The sequence below is a fragment of the Lontra canadensis genome, unplaced genomic scaffold, assembly GCF_010015895.1.
Source record: "Lontra canadensis isolate GAN:19392208 unplaced genomic scaffold, GSC_riverotter_1.0 scaffold9, whole genome shotgun sequence".
NCBI lineage: Eukaryota > Metazoa > Chordata > Mammalia > Carnivora > Mustelidae > Lontra > Lontra canadensis.
Window position 1 is genome coordinate 16,185,432 of NW_022631003.1, and position 17,684 is coordinate 16,203,115.

At 38.2% G+C, this 17,684-nt stretch overlaps 1 protein-coding gene across 2 annotated transcripts in view; it reads right to left on the reverse strand.

Annotated features, from left to right (window-relative positions):
• The window catches only part of TBK1 (TANK binding kinase 1), a 47,312-nt gene that overhangs the window by 13,495 nt on the left and 16,133 nt on the right, over positions 1-17,684 (reverse strand). For both annotated transcript variants that reach the window (XM_032854909.1, XM_032854910.1), the window contains 4 exons: positions 16,783-16,964; positions 9,399-9,559; positions 5,614-5,724; positions 2,214-2,393 (listed from right to left, as the gene is read on the reverse strand). In XM_032854909.1, coding sequence (XP_032710800.1) covers positions 2,214-2,393; positions 5,614-5,724; positions 9,399-9,559; positions 16,783-16,964 — 634 coding nt within the window. The remainder of the gene's footprint in view (positions 1-2,213; positions 2,394-5,613; positions 5,725-9,398; positions 9,560-16,782; positions 16,965-17,684) is intronic.

The window sequence follows — 17,684 nt, forward strand, 5'->3', positions numbered from 1 at the left end:
TTATTTATTTGAGAGAGAGAGAGCACGAGTCAGGGGAGGAGCAGAGAGAAAGGGACAAGCAGACTCCCTGCTGTGCTAAGAGCCAGACTTGGGGACTCTGGGCTCAATCCCAGGGACCTGAGATCATCATGACCTGAGCCAAAATCAAGAGTCGGCTGCTTAACTGACTGAACCACCTAGGTGCCCCTATGATACACATTTATTCATGCTATTACATACCAAAACAAAGATGAATAATACACACCTACCTGTTATATTAATATTTTATTATATTGATGTGATATTTAATGTTTATATTATACATGTTACATATTAAAATCTAAAATATTATTTTATCTAATTGATTTTACTCCTTGATAAATTAATTGCCAGTAAACGTCTCTTTTTGAGTTTTATGAGACATCAAAACTGCTGTTTGGGGGCACCTGGGTGGCTCAGTGGGTTAAAGCCTCTGCCTTCGGCTCAGGTCATGATCCCAGGGTTCTGGGATCGAGCCCCGCATCGGGCTCTCTCCTCAGTGGGGAGCCTGCTTCCTCCTCTCTCTGTCTGCCTGCCTCTCTGCCTACTTCTGTCAAATAAATAAATAAAAATCTTTAAAAACAAACAAACAAAAAAAACTGCTGTTTGAATCTTGTCAAAACAGACACTGAGGTACACAGAATGGGTGTAATGCTTTTTCCCCTTCATTTTATTTATTTTTTTAATAAAAGATTTTATTTATTTGACAGACAGAGATCACAAGTAGGCAGAGAGGCAGGCAGAGAGAGAGGGAAGCAGGCACCCTGCTGAGCAGAGAGCCGATGTAGGGCTCGATCCCAGCACCCCGGGATCATGACCAGAGCCGAAGGCAGAGGCTTCAATCCACTGAGCCACCCAGGCACCCCCCTCATTTTATTTATTTATTTTTTAAAAATTATTTATTTATTTATTTATTTGACAGACAGAGATCACAAGCAGGCAGAGAAGTAGGCGGAGAAAGAGGAGGAAGCAGGCTCCCTGCTGAGCAGAGAGCCCGATGCGGGGCTCGATCCCAGAACCCTGGGATCATGACCTGAGCCGAAGGCAGAGGCCCTAACCCACTGAGCCACCCAGGAACCGCTCCCCTTCATTTTAAAAAACATTTGAGATCACTGTAGATTCACACAGTTTTTTTTTTTTTTAAGATTTTATCTGACACACAGAGAGAGACAGAAACACAGAGAGACAGAAACACAGTAGAGAGAGAACACAAGCAGGGGGAGTGGGAGAGGGAGAAGCAGGGTTCCCACTGAGCAGAGAGCCCGATGCGGGGCTCAATCCTAGGACCTTGGGATTATGACCTGAGCCGAAGGTAGCTGCTTAACGACTGAGCCACCCAGGCGCCCTGATTCATGCAGTTCTAAGGAAAAATACCCATTGATACTGTATACCCTTTGCCCAGTTTCCCCCAATGGTAACATCTTGCATATATTACAGTGTAATATTATAACCAGGATATTGCTTCTTATATAGTCCACCTATGATTTCAGATTTCCCTAGTTTTACATATAAGTGTGTGTGTATTTAGTTATATGCAGTTCTATCAAATTGGTAGATTTTTAAAAATAATATAGGCATAATGTGTGTTTTTTTAAGGTAAAACAAATACTTATTTCTCCAACACCTAATACGGGGTTTATGCCACATATGTAAATAATAAAACATTGACTATATTTAAGACATATGCTTTAATCTTTCTTAAGTGGCAGGGTAATACTCTTAAATTTTTTTGTTCTTTTTTTTTTTCTTTTTAAAAAAAAAAAAGTAGGTTCTTTGCCTAATATGGGGTTTGAAATCAGGAACTGGAGATCAAGAGTCACAGGCTCCTCTGACTGAGCCAGCTAGGCAACCCTGACAGGGCAGCACTCTTAACCCAGCCCATTTACTGGTAGATGTTATCTGTGGTTATGTGATTATGTAAGAGAGAAGGCATAGAAACAAAAACAGTCTTGTAAAACCTGCAGTTTAAGAAGAAACCAAGTTGAGTACAAATTTTATAAAAGTAGAAAATTAATCCTTTCACTCTAAAAATAAGTGAAAAAGAATTTACTAAGCATGCAGACTTAATTTCCTAAGTGGGAAGGGGGTGCCTTTGGAGAAACTGAGACATCTTTTCCATTTCCTCTACTAATTTAGAAAGATAATTATAAAACACAACATTATGATATAGGATGAAAACATAAAGAGATACTTACGTATTATAGCTATGAATATAAATCTTATGAGCTGTCATTTGTTGCAGTGAAAAAACATGAATTATCATTCGATGAAGTATATCACTAGTTTCTGCAAAAAACTGGTCAAAACCCCAGCACTTTTCCTGATCTGCCTCCAGGATGTTTGCAAGAACAGGGGTAAGTAGAACCTGAAGACCCCTAAAATAGTATTGAAAAAGTTACTTGAAAAGTGAATGTTGCATTTTCTCTCGATACAAAAATATTAATATTTACCAACAAATCAAAGTAACTGTTATTGCTTAAGATTGATCTAAAATTTTTTTTAAGATTTATTTGAGAGAGAGAGAGAGAGAGAAAGAGAGAGAGAGAGAGACAGCATAAGCAGGGTGAGAGGCAGAGGGAGAGGGAGAAGCAGGCTCCCCACTGAGCAGGGAGCCTGATGTGGGGCTTGATCCTGGGACTCAGGGATCATGACGTGAGTGAAAGGCAGACACTTAACTGACTAAACCACTTAGGCGCCCCTGATCTAAAATTTTAAAAAATCTGCCAACTTTTCAGAAAGTCAGGTAGCCTTGGTTTAAAATTACTTGTCAATGAATCAGAGGTTAGGGTATATTTAATGTTAACTTATCTTTTACTGATTATTTTATTTGCTCCTTCCCAAGTTTTCTCACTTTTCCAAACACTCCAACGTTATACATCCATGGCCATCAATACAAGATCAGTGGATTAGAACCAGTAGGTGATGAGGATAAGATAATGGCTTAATTTCAAGGTCTTTAATATTCTTCTAATATGTTTCTCCAATATCTAATTTTTAATGTTGAATTTATATACTTTTGTAGTATACTTTTTTTGGTAGTATATTTCTTTAGGAAGTAAAATTGATATAATCATCTAGAGAGCAATAAGTGCCAATTCAACTAGAGATAATCTTTGACTAATAAGCTTAAATTTTTAAAAAATAAAAAAAAAGAATGTAAAGATTTTTTTTAATTAACATATAATGTTATTATTTGCTTCAGGGGTACAGGTCTGTTAATCAACAGTCAAGACTTATTTTTTCTCATGCTTTCACTAAATTATACAATACATTCAAAAAGACTCTCAATTATGGAATTTCAAATAGTTATATATATATATGTATATATATATACATATATATGTATTTTTAAATGCAGGCTCCATGCCCAGCATGGGGCCCAATGTGGGGTGTGAACTCACAACCCTGAGATCAAGACCTGATGTGAAATCCAGAGTCGGGCGCTGAACTGAGCCACCCAGGTGCCCCTAAAACATATTCTTGACTATGTAACAGACACTGGAATACTTCCTTGGTGTGCTTAATTACAATTACAGGTGGACAGGTGATAGCATGCAAGTTAGTTAAATGAGAACCAGAGATCTTTGCTATCGGTCTCTCTTCCTACTGTGCTTTCAAATCTTTGAGAATGTGAGTCTGGGAATGGCAGCAGCTACCTTGTGGCTGCCAGCAAAGAGCATGACCTAGAGTAAAGACGAATCAGAGAAAAGGAGATGTGAATGATTTGAAGAGACCAAGTCTTGATGTCACAGTCTGAGTCCAAGGATTCAGCTGGGCTTTGAGTTCATATATACATATGAACTTTCAATTATAAAGTCAATCTACATCCTTTTTCACTTAAACCAGCTGAATCAGGTCTTTCTCGATTGCTACCCAGTCTTGGCTAATATATATAATGACTGCTATTTATTTTTTTTAACAGTTGTTCTATTTTTCATAGTTGTTTTCATTGCTGATTTGTAGTACTTAAAGTACTTACTATTTTAAAAAAAGATTATATAATATACTTTCTGGTACCTAAGCAATTTTTATAAAAGAATTTGTAACTTGGTGTGCTAAAGACTGATAGGTAACACCTGCATCCTGAAATATACAATCTGTAGTTCAGATTGTCAAATTACTCATTCCGAATTTCAGAAATATAATGATTAGCCAATGCTCACTTCCTGACCCTTTCACATTTTATCAATTTTGCCTGAAATTCCAAAAATGAGTATTTTCTAAAACAAAATTTAACATAAAGCACTATTAAAACGTTCAACTTCTGCTCTCCAATCAAATGAATTTCTCTGGATAATTCTGGTTGCAAGACCCAATTTCATTTTGGAGAATTTCTTTAAACACACAAAAATGAAATTGTCAGAATAGTGGTTCTCAAAAACTTTAAAATTTTATACCATGTTGTACACCTGAAACTAATATAGCACTGTGTGTACTCAAAAAAAATTTTTTTAAGCCCCCCAAAAAGATTTCAGAAGAACTCTTAGTTTAAATGAGTATCACAGACATCAAAAATATGAAACAGTAATAGATGATATTTTATTAGCTTATGATATATATGGTTTTTTGGATATATATGGTTTAAGTGAGTAATATCTAATATTTAAAATATTAAATATTTAAATTTATTTATTTGTAGAAAATCATACAAAAAACACCCACAAATTACAATGGATGTTAAGCCAATAAATCATAACCTCTGTTACTTGTAGATTATACAACTGCCAGACTCAGGAAAAATGGAAGTCAATTCAGTAATCAGAAATTCTAAATATTGATGAGTGTCTTGGGTTTATTTCCAGGATAAAACTTAAAATAATTTATTCTCTAAATTTCTTTCTCCTTAAATTTTTCTTTGTGGTAACAGAATTCATGTCTGACAATAAAATTTTTTTGAGTTCTGCTTACTAAGTTAAATAAGACCCACCTGAACATTTGAAACAGTGAAAAAAGTAGTAGAAAAGTATTAATTCTCACCTTTTCAATAATATAAATACTTTTAAAAATGAGGAAAATACTAAACTTTTTTTTTTTTTAAAGATTTTATTTATTTATTTGACAGAGAGAAAGCACAAGTAGGCAGAGCAGCAGGCAGTGGGAGAGGGAGAAACAGGCTCTCCACGGAGAAGGGAGCCCAATGTGGGACTCGATCCCAGGACCCTGGGATCATGACCCAAGCTGAAGGGAGCCGCCCAACCGACTGAGCCATCCCTAAACTTCATGACTATTTGTTTTTTAGAACTCTAGTTATTACCATCTGCACCACTATTTGTGGTCTGTCCATATGAATGGTCAGTACAAAATGTACCAAGATCCTAAGCGAAATCTCTACACTGGACAGAATTCTAAGACAAGTGATTGGCAAATCAAAAATGTTTGCCCTGTATCCTAAAAGAGATCTGGTAAATCTATTTATATAGATCTATAAATCTTTACATTGCCACAAAGACAAACACCACACTTCAAAGTACACCTAAAATATACTAACGTCTTAAAAAAAAAGCCCAAACCAAACCACACTGAGTATTTGCAATTTTAGTCAACAAAGACCTCAAACATCAAAGTGCAAAAGAGAACTGGATACACCATACTGACCGAGAAAGACTACAAGAAATAGGCATGTCTCCACTCCAGTCGATTGGTCCATTTTCTGCTTTCTGTACGCCAGATATTGCACCAGAAGGCTTTCCAGTAATTATTTTATACCTTGGGAGGAATAAATGCAGAATAAAATAAGTAGTTCATTATTTCATAGCATATCAATGGGCTTTGCAAAAATATTTCCTCAGTTGCACCTACAATTATCTACTAGACGAAACTTTGTGATTGATGTTCAGAGGATCCATAAAACAATCAAAATACTTTGAATCTGACTGACTGAAGTAGAATAGTAGTTGTATGATTATTTTATATATGCCATAATTAATTTTCATTGGGATCTCAGAGTGCCATAAAAGCATCTTGATGTTCACAACAAAAATATTAATTTTTCCATCTGAAAAAATCGAGCAAACACAAAAAAAGTTATGTTACAGAATGTTTCTAGGCCATAAAAATCTCTTTTACCCATATTATCCAAAGGCAGTCAACTGGACTATGAAATTACCGCAGAATGAACAGTAGCATTTTTTTCTTTTAAAAGAAGACAACACTATACACAGCACAGTATCACAAAGATTCTTTGCAAATTGAAAAAATATATAACACATACAAGAATAGGTGTGTGTACCAAAATTAAAAGCCAAATTTAACTGGATCCTTGAGGTAGGTGATAAAAATAAAGATGGCCTAGAGAAAGAGCTGGAGGGGGAAGCAAAAGAATACCATAAAGATGGGGGAAGTCAATGAGAGCAGCCCGGCAGGTTTCAGCACTTTTCTAAACAAAACCTGAGAGTGGGAGAGAAAGAAGGGTCCCATGCTTTCAAAAATACTTTCTTCCAGTTGAAAATGCAAAACATAAAACAACAGTCTTACATAAGTTTATGGACATTATTTCTAGCATATTTCTTAAAAAATACTTTTTTATTTGACAGAGAGAGAGAGAGCACGAGATGGGGGAGGGTCAGAGGGAGAAGAGACAGCCCGCTGAGCAGGGGAGCCCCAAAGTGGGGCTCGATCCCAGGTCCCTGAGATCATGACCTGTGCCGAAGGCAGACACTCAATTGACTGAGCCACCCAGGCACCTTTCTAGCATAACTTTTTGTTCGTTTGTTTAATGTGCTCTGAGCGTATCAATATATTCTCTAAAAAAGAAGACGACACCAGGTACCACTGATTTGGACCACTTGCTGCTTCTATAGGAGAGGCAGCAGGAATTTTGCCTTAAAATATTTTTCACAGAAGGAATTTAATGTGAAAAATAAGTTGCATTCATATGAGAAAGATCTGACTGTGGAAGAATAAGTAGAGATATGTGAGATTAATGCAAAAAAGAAGAAGTGAAGAGAATGATGGCAGAACCCTTAAAATATTTGGAAAAGCTTTACTAATTTTGCTAAGACGCATATATAAATACACTAATAAAATGTAAATGATACGCTGAGGGAACGACACTGCTATAATGTGAAACAAAAGCATCCTTCAATAGTAAAACAGTCTTTATTACTATTTCAAGCACCTCGGAACATTATCAGTGTTCATGAAAAGCTGTGCATATAAAGAAATAAATTCTTCTGGGGCGCCTGGGTGGCTCAGTGGGTTGAAACCTCTGCCTTCACCTCGGGTCATGATCTCAGGGTCCTGGGATTGAGCCCCTCATCGGGCTCTCTGCTCAGCAGGGAGCCTGCTTCCTCCTCTCTCTGCCTGCCTCTCTGCCTACTTGTGATCTGTCAAATAAATAAATAAAATCTTAAAAAAAAAAAAAAAAGAAATTCTTCTAATGGTATATCTGTGCACATGATGACAAAATTATCAGGTATTCCTAGCTGCTGATGAGTCACATGTTTCCTTCCTTAGGGAGCATCATGTTTTTATTTAAACCATTTTTAGGGCAGCAAGAAATGTGCAAAAGCTTTAAAGTGTAGGTGTGACAAAACTGTTAGGCACAATTTACGTTTAATGAGAAAAACACAAATTGACTCTCAGCCTTCATTAATGAAGAGATTTTATAAAATGGGCACTGCTACAAAGCAGGCTCAAAATAACGTTATACCAAAATCATCAGTACAGTAATGGATGTCTTCCTCCCATGAATATGCAGACCGTTCTTGCTGAAAACATTTAGATAGCCAGCTTTTAGCAAAAGTCATTTTATCAGCTGGTTTTATCTCCTCAAATCAACAAACAGAAAAATATCCTTCTCTCTCGATTTCCTGAAGTAAGATTAGATGAAAGATTATATTTTTATAGTTGTGATTACTGAAGCCATGTTTGCTTACAAAATGCAGGGGTAAATATAAAGGTCTGAGAGAAATGTTAAGATCTAAAGAATGACTGGACACACTGGGATGTCAGTGAGTTAGTATCCCAGAACATGCTCTAAACAACATTTATAACCTTTTAGTTTTATGTGTACATAGACTAGCTATTTCTCACGACACAGGCTCATTCACTAATTTCTTTTATGATAAAAATATATATGATTGGTGTACAGATGTTTATAAAAAATTTTACATCTAAGGGTGCCTGGGTGGCTCAGTCCATTACATATCTGCCTTCAGCTCAGGTCATGATCTCGGGGTCCTGGGATTGGGAGCCTGCTTCTCCCTCTCCCTTTGCTTGCTGCTCACCCTGCTTGCTTCTCTCTCTCCGTCAAATAAATAAGATCTTAAAAAAAAAATTCACATCTAGAATTCCATCTCTTTCCTTCTTTTTGCTTTTTAAAATTTTATTTATTTGAGAGAGCGAGCTTAAGAGAGAAAGCAGAGAGAGCACGGAGGGCGGAGATTGGGGTAAAGGGGCAGAGGAAGAGGGAGAAGCAGGCTCCCCGCTGAGCAAGGAGTCCGATGTGGGGCTCAATCCCAGGACCCCAGGATCATGACCTGAGCCAGAGGCAGACATTTAATCCCCTGAGTAGAAGGAAGACACTACCCAGGCATCTCTCTCTTTTCTCCTTTATTTGGTTTACAACAGTGACTTTATACACAGTAATTATTTCCCATTAATTATGACAGTACATAAAGGTATAATGTACTAGTAAAATACTTTCAGTCTTTGACCGAAACCACACTAGAAAAAAACTTATTAAATGTTATATATGTATATTAAATGTTATTTCTGAAATGGTAAAAAAAAAATCAGATCAGTTCAGGGTAAAAATTTTTTTCTTTCTTTTTAAAAATTTTCTTTAATTTTGTTTTTTTAAAGATTTTATTTATTTAGTTGTCAGAGAGAAACACAGCTAGAGAGGGAACACAAGCAGGGTGAGTGGGAGAGGGAGAAGCAGACATCCCACCGAGGAGGGAGCCCGATGCAGGGCTCGATCTCAGGACCCTGGGATCATGACCTGAGCCAAAGGCAGACGCTTAACCACTGTGCCACCCAGGTGCCCCGTTTTTAAAATTTTATTTCTTTTAGATCTGGTAATGGTTTTAATAGAAATACTATTTTTTTTTCAGTTATATAAATGAAAAACACTGATATGTAGTACACAAAGAGAAATAAACAGTGTGCTGAAATAGACTCCAGAAAGCAGGGTATTTTTAATAATGGACCAAAGGCTGATGCCATTTACACTTTGTATATAAGATACTTAAACACAATATGAAAAATTATGCCTATATACTTTATAAAGCTGTGTTCTTATTCAAAACAAAATAGATTAATACATCAGAAACGATGGCTAAAATCAATATTCATTCTGCCTGCCTAAAGTATGATGACACAAAGACAAAAATACATTTTTAAAATTGTTTTGAATTTTAGACAGAGAAACCACTTACATCACTTCCTTATTCCTACGTGGCCCTTCAAATGGTCTAAATGGCAGGGATCCAGTAGCTGCATGGTAAAATGTTACCCCAATGCTCCAAAGATCAACCGTTGCTCCATACTTCTTCTGATGATCTTTTCTCAGGACTGCTCTCTCATACATATCAGGATGCTTTAAAAAAAGGATGAAGAAACGAACTTGTGTTCTATAGTAATACATTACGCACAAATGGGTAATCAATAACACCTACAAATTCTACCATATTTTCCTTATAATTTCACTTTCCCAATCTAAAAAGACTATTTCATGTTTTCTTTTCCCTCCTCAAGCCTCCAAACTACCCTTCTTTAACTCTCAATTTTGAAACCTCACTTCATACTTCAGCGAGGAAATGGAAGCAATCAGAGATCAATTCTCCCTATGCCTTTTATCAAATACCAACCTATCTGAATCTGTGTCCAGACTCCAGGCCTACTTTCCAGTTACGATGGAACTGCTCCTGTCAAGGACTAACTTTTCTATCTGTGCTGTGGAACCTACCTTACTGAGACTCACCAATTCCAGAAATCAGTTCCTGCAATTAACCCTTTTAAGTATCAATTTCCCCCTACTGGATCATTCCTTTCAGCTTACATACATGCTTTAAGATCTCCCATTTCGGGGCGCCTGGGTGGCTCAGTGGGTTGGGCCACTGCCTTCGGCTCAGGTCATGATCTCGGGGTCCTGGGATCAAGCCCCGCATCGGGCTCTCTGCTCAGCGGGGAGCCTGCTTCCCCCCTCTCTCTGCCTGCCTCTCTGCCTACTTGTGATCTCTCTCTCTGTCAAATAAATAAATAAAAATCTTTAAAAAAAAAAAAAAATCTCCCATTTTCCTTCTCTTTTTGGAAGGGGGTGGCGGTAGAAGGAGTGGGGGAGAGAATCTTAAGCAGGCTCCACACCCAGCGCAGAGCCTGATGCATGACTTGATCTTGTGATCCTGAGATCATGACCTTAGCTGAAATCAAGAGCCACCCAGGTGCCCCTAAGATCTTTTTTTTTTTTTAAAAAAAAGCCCTAAACTGACCCCACCACCCTTTCTACATATGACCCAATTCTCTGCTTCCCATCATAGTAAAACTTCTCAAAATAGCTGTTGACATTTATAACTGTCTTATTTCCTCATCTCCTATTTAGGCCTATGGCATTAAATATTATTTATATACTCTAAGATTTTATTTATTTATTTTAGAGAGAGAGAGAGAGACAGCACAAATAGGCAGAGTAGAGTGGCAGTCACAAGGAGAAGCAGGCTCCTGCTGAGCATGGAGCCCAATATGGGGGTTCTATCTCAGGACCCCGGGCTCATGACCTGAGCAGAAGGCAGATGCTTAACCGACTGAGTCACCCAGGTACCCCTTATCTAATACTTTAACTCCCAAAACTATCTCCTGCCCTGAGCTCCAGATTCATATATTCTACTGTTTTCTCTAAAATCTAAAAAGTAGCTCAAACTTCACATATCTAAAATAGACTCTTGGTCTTCACTCTCAAACTGATTTCCTTCTAATCTTTACCTTCTTAAGTAAGCAGTACCACCATCTACCCAGTTGCTTATACCCCAAACCTTTCAGGCAGCCTTGATTCCTTTTCCTCGTCCCTGACATGCAGTCCATCAGAGCAAGTCAGGTGGACTCTGAGATAAAAATAAAATTTTCTAAAATTATTTCACAGACTAGCCTGACTGGGTTGATTGGGATGGAGCAACCCAGACAAGTAGCTGGTCTGATGTTGAACACATGACTTTAAGCCCAGGAAACACTATATGAGAGTTCTGGAGTAGAGACAAATCTTAGAAGACATGGCTTAGGAGCTTACAGATCCAGACAGAGATTCTGGTTGACATTAAGCCCTGCAGAGTATAACCAGGGGTCATACATGCTTTGCCTCTTGACATTTGCCTTCACAGAAATGACGCATTAGAACTTTAAGATTCTTGAAAGATAAAGCTACAAGAGTGTATTATTATGGACCAAAGTAGAGCAGAGTTGACCAAAGATTTGATCATCCAAATCAAAACAAATGCCTTATGATACTGTGATACGTGGCTGTGGCCCAAGGGCCTGGGAACCAATGCAAATGGCACTACTAGGAGGGTGTTTCTAAATAACACAATCTATGAATCTGATTCCTAAAGGGTCACAATCCCTGGATTTTGTGTGTGGTGTATGGGAGGGGTGGGAGATGGGGATGGGGGATACTCTTTCGGGAAATATGCTTTTTTTTTAAAAGATTTTATTTACTTATTTGAGACAGAATGAGAGAGAGAGAGAGCATGAGAGGGGAGGTCAGAGTGAGAAGCATACTTCCTGCCAAGCAGGGAGCCTGATGCGGGACTTGATCATGACCTGAGTGGAAGGCAGTTGCTTAACCAACAGAGCCACCCAGGTGCCTGTGAAATATATTAATGCAAAATCAAAAGAGGTGATAAGCATGAGGGGTTTGAATTGAGTGTCCAAACTTATGCCTACCAGACATATGGGGTACAAGTGGTTTTGCTGTTTTATGGTGTAGCACATAAACTACTGTCCTTAGAAGTGCTATCCAGACCTTTGACCCAACAGATGGTACTTAGTGTATAAAGGGGCTGTGAACAGAGTACCTGGATATGCCTGATAACCCTCTAGCACACGAGGAGTAGATACAGTGATTCTAAAAGAAGACAAAGGGGGAATCTTCTCAAAAGGTGCAATAATACACTACCTAACTGGTAAAATTCCCTGCAGAGTGACTGAATGATACTGGCTTAATACAGAGTGGTTAGATGTATCTGTGTTCACCGGCTCTCTCCTGAAAGTAAGACTTGTGTTTCTGGAGGGTTTGGTATTACTGGGCCTGGCCTTCCACACTTGGAATAGGAACATAAGAATAAACCTACTGTAAAACTCTCAGTTTATATTATTAAAATATCCATCATATTAAAAATGGTGGAAGAAGAATGTTGACATTTTCTTTGGACTTTCACAAAGGGTGGTGGGAGATTAAACATCTGGCCTGGGAATTCCAAAATGAGAAATTTTTTCATTTAAATATAAATATTTCTGTGGGGCACCTGGGTGGCTCAGTGGGTTAAGCCTCTGCCTTCAGCTCAGGTCATGATCTCAGGGTCCTGGGATTCAGCCCCACATCGGGCTCTCAGCTCAGCAAGGAACCTGCTTCCCCACCCCTTCTGCCTGCCTGCTTGTAATCTCTGTCAAATAAATAAATAAAATCTTAAAAAAACCACACACATACACACACACACACACACATATATATATATATATATATATATATGCACACACATAAATATATATAAATATTTCTAGATTGCTGAGCTTCAGGCTTTAACTTTCTTTTTTTAAAGACTGTATTTATTTATTTGACAGACAGAGATCAGAAGCAGGCAGAGAGGCAGGCAGAGAGAGAGGAGGAAGCAGGCTCCCCGCTGAGCAGAGAGCCCAATGTGGGGCTCCATCCCAGGACCATAGGATCATGACCCGAGCCAAAGGCAGAGGCTTTAATCCACTGAGCCACCCAGGTGCCCCCTCTTTTCTTTTTTTAAAGATTTTACTTATTTATTGGACAGACAGAGGTCACAAGTAGGCAGAGAAGCAGGCAGAGAGAGGAGGAAGCAGGCTCCCTGCTGAGCAGAGAGCCCGATGCGGGGCTCAATCCCAGGACCCTGGGATCATGCCCTGAGCTGAAGGCAGAGGCCTTAACCCACTGAGCCACCCAGGCGCCCCTTATTTAACTCTTTTAATAACTTCTGGTATACTGTATTTGAAAACAGGGCTGGGCATAATATGGAACAGAAAATAGATCAGAGCAAAATTTCAGCCTGGAGTACAACATGAACTGCAGTTAAGCTAATGGTGTGTTCTTTCCATTTTAAGTTTGTTAAAAAGCAAAAGCTAAACTCTGGTCCTAGAAGGATATGTGAAAGAGTAATAGTTGGTAATGGGTGGTCAACCTCATAAAGGCTGGTAAGGAACGGCTATTCGTTTTGCTTTCCACGGTAAATGGAAGAGCTACTGCTACTGAGTAGGCAGAGATCAGAGATGAAAGACATCCTGCTTAACAGGGAACAGCTCTGAAAAATAAGCTTCTGATATCCAGCATGACTTTTGTCATCTATATGTCCAATGTGGGGCTCAAACTCACAACCCTGAGATCAAGAGTCCCACCCTCTACTGACTGAGCCAGCCAGGTGCCCCTACAGCATGACTTCTGAATGTCCTGCCAGATAACTTGTATAGGTGAGAAGTCTATCATTCCATCTGATATATAAACATAAAATATATTTGTACACAAAGTATTTTTGTAGCTACAAGAATGCAGCTCTATGTCAACCTACTTTGTTTAGTTAGAAACCATGAAGAGTTACTCACTGCTTTGGAAAATCATGCCAGTGACACCACCACCACTTGTGATGTGTGACTCATTAACAGAACACGCAAGTGATCACTGTACCTGCACTGGAAGTGGTAATGCACACAGGTGCAAGCATCAGATTCTTTAATGTCTGCTAGTTAAGCTGTTCCTAAACTTCCACATATTAAATATGATTTTATTTTCCCATATAATATTATTAAGATACTGGGTCATTTTCTTAACTAGGCATACAGGTTGATTATATCTAAGCATTTCATTTTAAGATACTGAAGGGAACATTGCAAAACATTTATTATAAAAAGGGAGTGATCATACGGAGTTGAAACCACTAGGCTATATGTTCTGGCTAGCCTCTGCTTATAACTCCAACTCCAACCCAGGAATCTCATGCATCTCGTTCACCATGGAAGCTCCAGGGCCTCCAACAGTGCCTGGCACACAGTAGGCACCCCATACATATTTGTTGGATGAATATAATCCATTTTGGGGTATTCTTATTAAAAGATTATCAAAATATAAGTACAGACTAATTTGGGGTTATATACTATTAACAGAATAATATTTATTTATTTATTTAACAGAACAATTTAAGACACCCTCATTCACGCTAGACTTAGAATAATCTGAATAAAGCTATGGGGCAGCTATACTTTATTCTTCATGGTATAAGTTTACAACAGCAGAATCCAACTGGAAAGAAGTCACAGAATCCAATACTTTCTTTTTTTTTTTTTAAGTAATCCCTATACCCAACTTGGGACTCAAATTCATGCCGAGATCAAGAGTCAGATGCTCTACCAACTGAGCCACTGCAGTGCCCTTTAAGTCTTTATAGATAAAGTCCAGAGCCAGAGGCAATTAGTGATAGTTTTTTATTATAAACTTCCTGACTACATGTTAAATGTACTTACTTCTTATTTTAAATTTTTGTTAATGAAATATAGTTGACATACAAGTTACATTGGTTTCAGGTATGTAACACAGTGATTAATAATTACAGGGGCGCTTGGGTGGCTCAGTGGATAGAGCATGCAACTCTTGATCTCAGGGTTGTGAGTTTGAGCCCCACACTGGATGGGAAGCCTACTTTAAAAAAAATAATTCTAGGGGCGCCTGGGTGGCTCAGTGGGTTAAGCCGCTGCCTTCGGCTCAGGTCATGGTCTCAGGGTCCTGGAATTGAGCCCCGCATCAGGCTCTCTGCTCAGCAGGGAGCCTGCTTCTTCTTCCCTCTCTGCCTGCCTCTCTGTCCACTTGTGATCTCTCGCTGTCAAATAAATAAATATAAAAAAAAAATTCTAAATTTAAAAAGTCTTTTAAAAAAACCAACCAACCAACAAACAAAATTCTATACATTACACAAAGCTCAGCACTATATGTGTAGCTACCACAGGCAAAGGAAATGAAAGCAAAAATAAACTACTGGGACTACAACAAAATGAAAAGCTTTTGCACAGCAAAGGAAACCATCAATGAAACAAAAAGGCAACCTACTAAATGGGTGAAGATATTTGCAAATGATATCTCTGGTAAGGGGTTAATATCCAAGACGTATAAAGAACTCATAGAGGGGCACCTAAGTGGTTTAATCAGTGGAGTCTGCGACTCTTGATCTTGGGGTGTTAGTTCAAGCCGCTTGTTGGGTCTAGAGATTACTTAAAAATAAAATCTTAAAAAGAAAAAAAGAAGAACTCATACAACTCCTAACCAAAAAACCATAAACCAGCTAATTAACAAATGGGCAGAAGATCTGAAAAGACATTTTTTTTTTTACAAAGATTTTATTTATTTATTTGACACACAGAGATCACAAGTAGGCAGAGAGGCAGGCAGAGAGAGATAGAGGAGGAAGAAGGCTCCCTGCTGAGCAGAGAGCCCGATGTGGGGCTCGATCCCAGGACCCTGGGATCATGACCGGAGCTGAAGGCAGAGGCTTTAACCCACTGAGCCACCCAGGCGCCCCGAAAAGACATTTTTCTGAAGAAGACATCCAGATGGCCAGTGATAACAGGGAAAGATGCTCAACATCACTCATTATCAGGGAAATGCAAATCAAAACTAGGAGATACCACCTCACACCAGTAAGGATGGCTAGCAATAAAAAGACAAGAAATAACAAGTGTTGGCAAGGATGTAAAGAAAAGGGGATCTTCAGGCACTGTTGGTGGGAATGTAAACTGGCACAGCCACTGTGGAAAACAGTATGGTGGTTCCTTGAAAAATTAAATATACTTACTTTTAAGTATATTTTCTTGTTTTTTTTTTTTTTTTTAAGATTTTATTTATTTATTTGACACAGAGAGAGATCACAAGTAGGCAGAGAGCCAGGCAGAGAGAGGGGAAGCAGGCCCCCTGCCGAGCAGAGAGCCCGATGCAGGGCTCCATCCCAGGACCCTGAGATCATGACCCGAGCCGAAGGCAGAGACTTAACCCACTGAGCCACCCAGGCGCCCCTTCTTAAGTGTTTCAAATGCTTACTAACTTTACACAAACACACCTACACAGTTTGAAACACAGAGCTTTTCTAGCTTTCTAGCATTTCAAGGTAGATCTTTTCAAAAGCATTTCATTTTTTGTGTTTCTAATAATGTTCCTTTCTGTCTTTCAATAACCGACCTCCCTGAATAGAATCTTCTGCTTCAGAATTATAATGAAATAACAAACCTGTAATATATATTAACTGCTGTGATCCAAAAAAGGGAGCATTTACTAGCTACATGCTTCTGAAACATATATATAGCTTTTTCTCTTAATATAGATCCACAGCATTAGAAACATTAAAGAACTTGAGTGTTATAAAACTTAAAAGAATCTTTAAAAGAAAAATAACAGCATTGCTAGATGGCAATATCTAATTCCCTCATTACACACCATACACATGAGAATAAAAGCTTAATTTTTGTCATAAACGTTAGTGACATTTTATAGTTGACCAGTCACCCATATTTACAACATATTCAGCTTTAAGTAAGTGATACAGGACTTACCAAATATTCTTCTGTGCCATACAGAGAAACAAACTGCTCATCATCTTCTAATTCTCTAGCTGCACCAAAATCTGTGAGTTTGTACACAGACTGTCCATCTTCCCCTATAACACGCATGATATTCCCTGGCTTGATATCACGGTGCACTATGCCATTCTCTCGGAGATGATTCATTCCACCGACTTGATAAAATAAAACAAAGGAAATCATAATGTAGGCATCTATGTACATGTGTATGCACTTCAAATTCATCCACATTCACTCAGTATGTTTTTCCGTAAGTTGGTCTAAAATCATTTTTACCAAAGAAATAACAGATGGTGTTTACATTTTATATCTCATGTCTGAGTAACAGAGTTTAAGAATAAGGATCAATATGGTTTAGGGAAGAGTCCAATCTCTCTTAATTAAATAGTATTAGGAAATGGAACAAAATGGTCTTCAGCATAAAGACTTCCTGAATTACTTCTGGTTCTATACATGTGGGTAATGTGCCTAAACTTAAGAATAATGATTCCTGAGAAATTGCCAATCTTTCACCACAGTTTCATATTTCTTTAGCTTGGAGAAAAATTCCATAAGATAGTAAACTGGAATCAATACATAAAACAGTAAAAAAGTAATTGAGGCAAAGTGTCAGACTGGCTTCCATAAGAATATATTTCTTACATGCTTAAAGCTGTTCTTCAAAGGTCATTTTCCTTTTTTTTTTTTTTTTTTTTTTAAAGGGTAAAGGGGCTACATTGCTGAAATGAATCTGTTTTGGCTAACTGACAAGCAGTGCCACTGAACACTAGTTTGAAACATTTGACAGCTGACAGATGAATGTCCAAATATAACATACAAAAATAAGCTTATGGGTATCACATTCAATTATGAAAATTCAGGGCTACCTGTACACT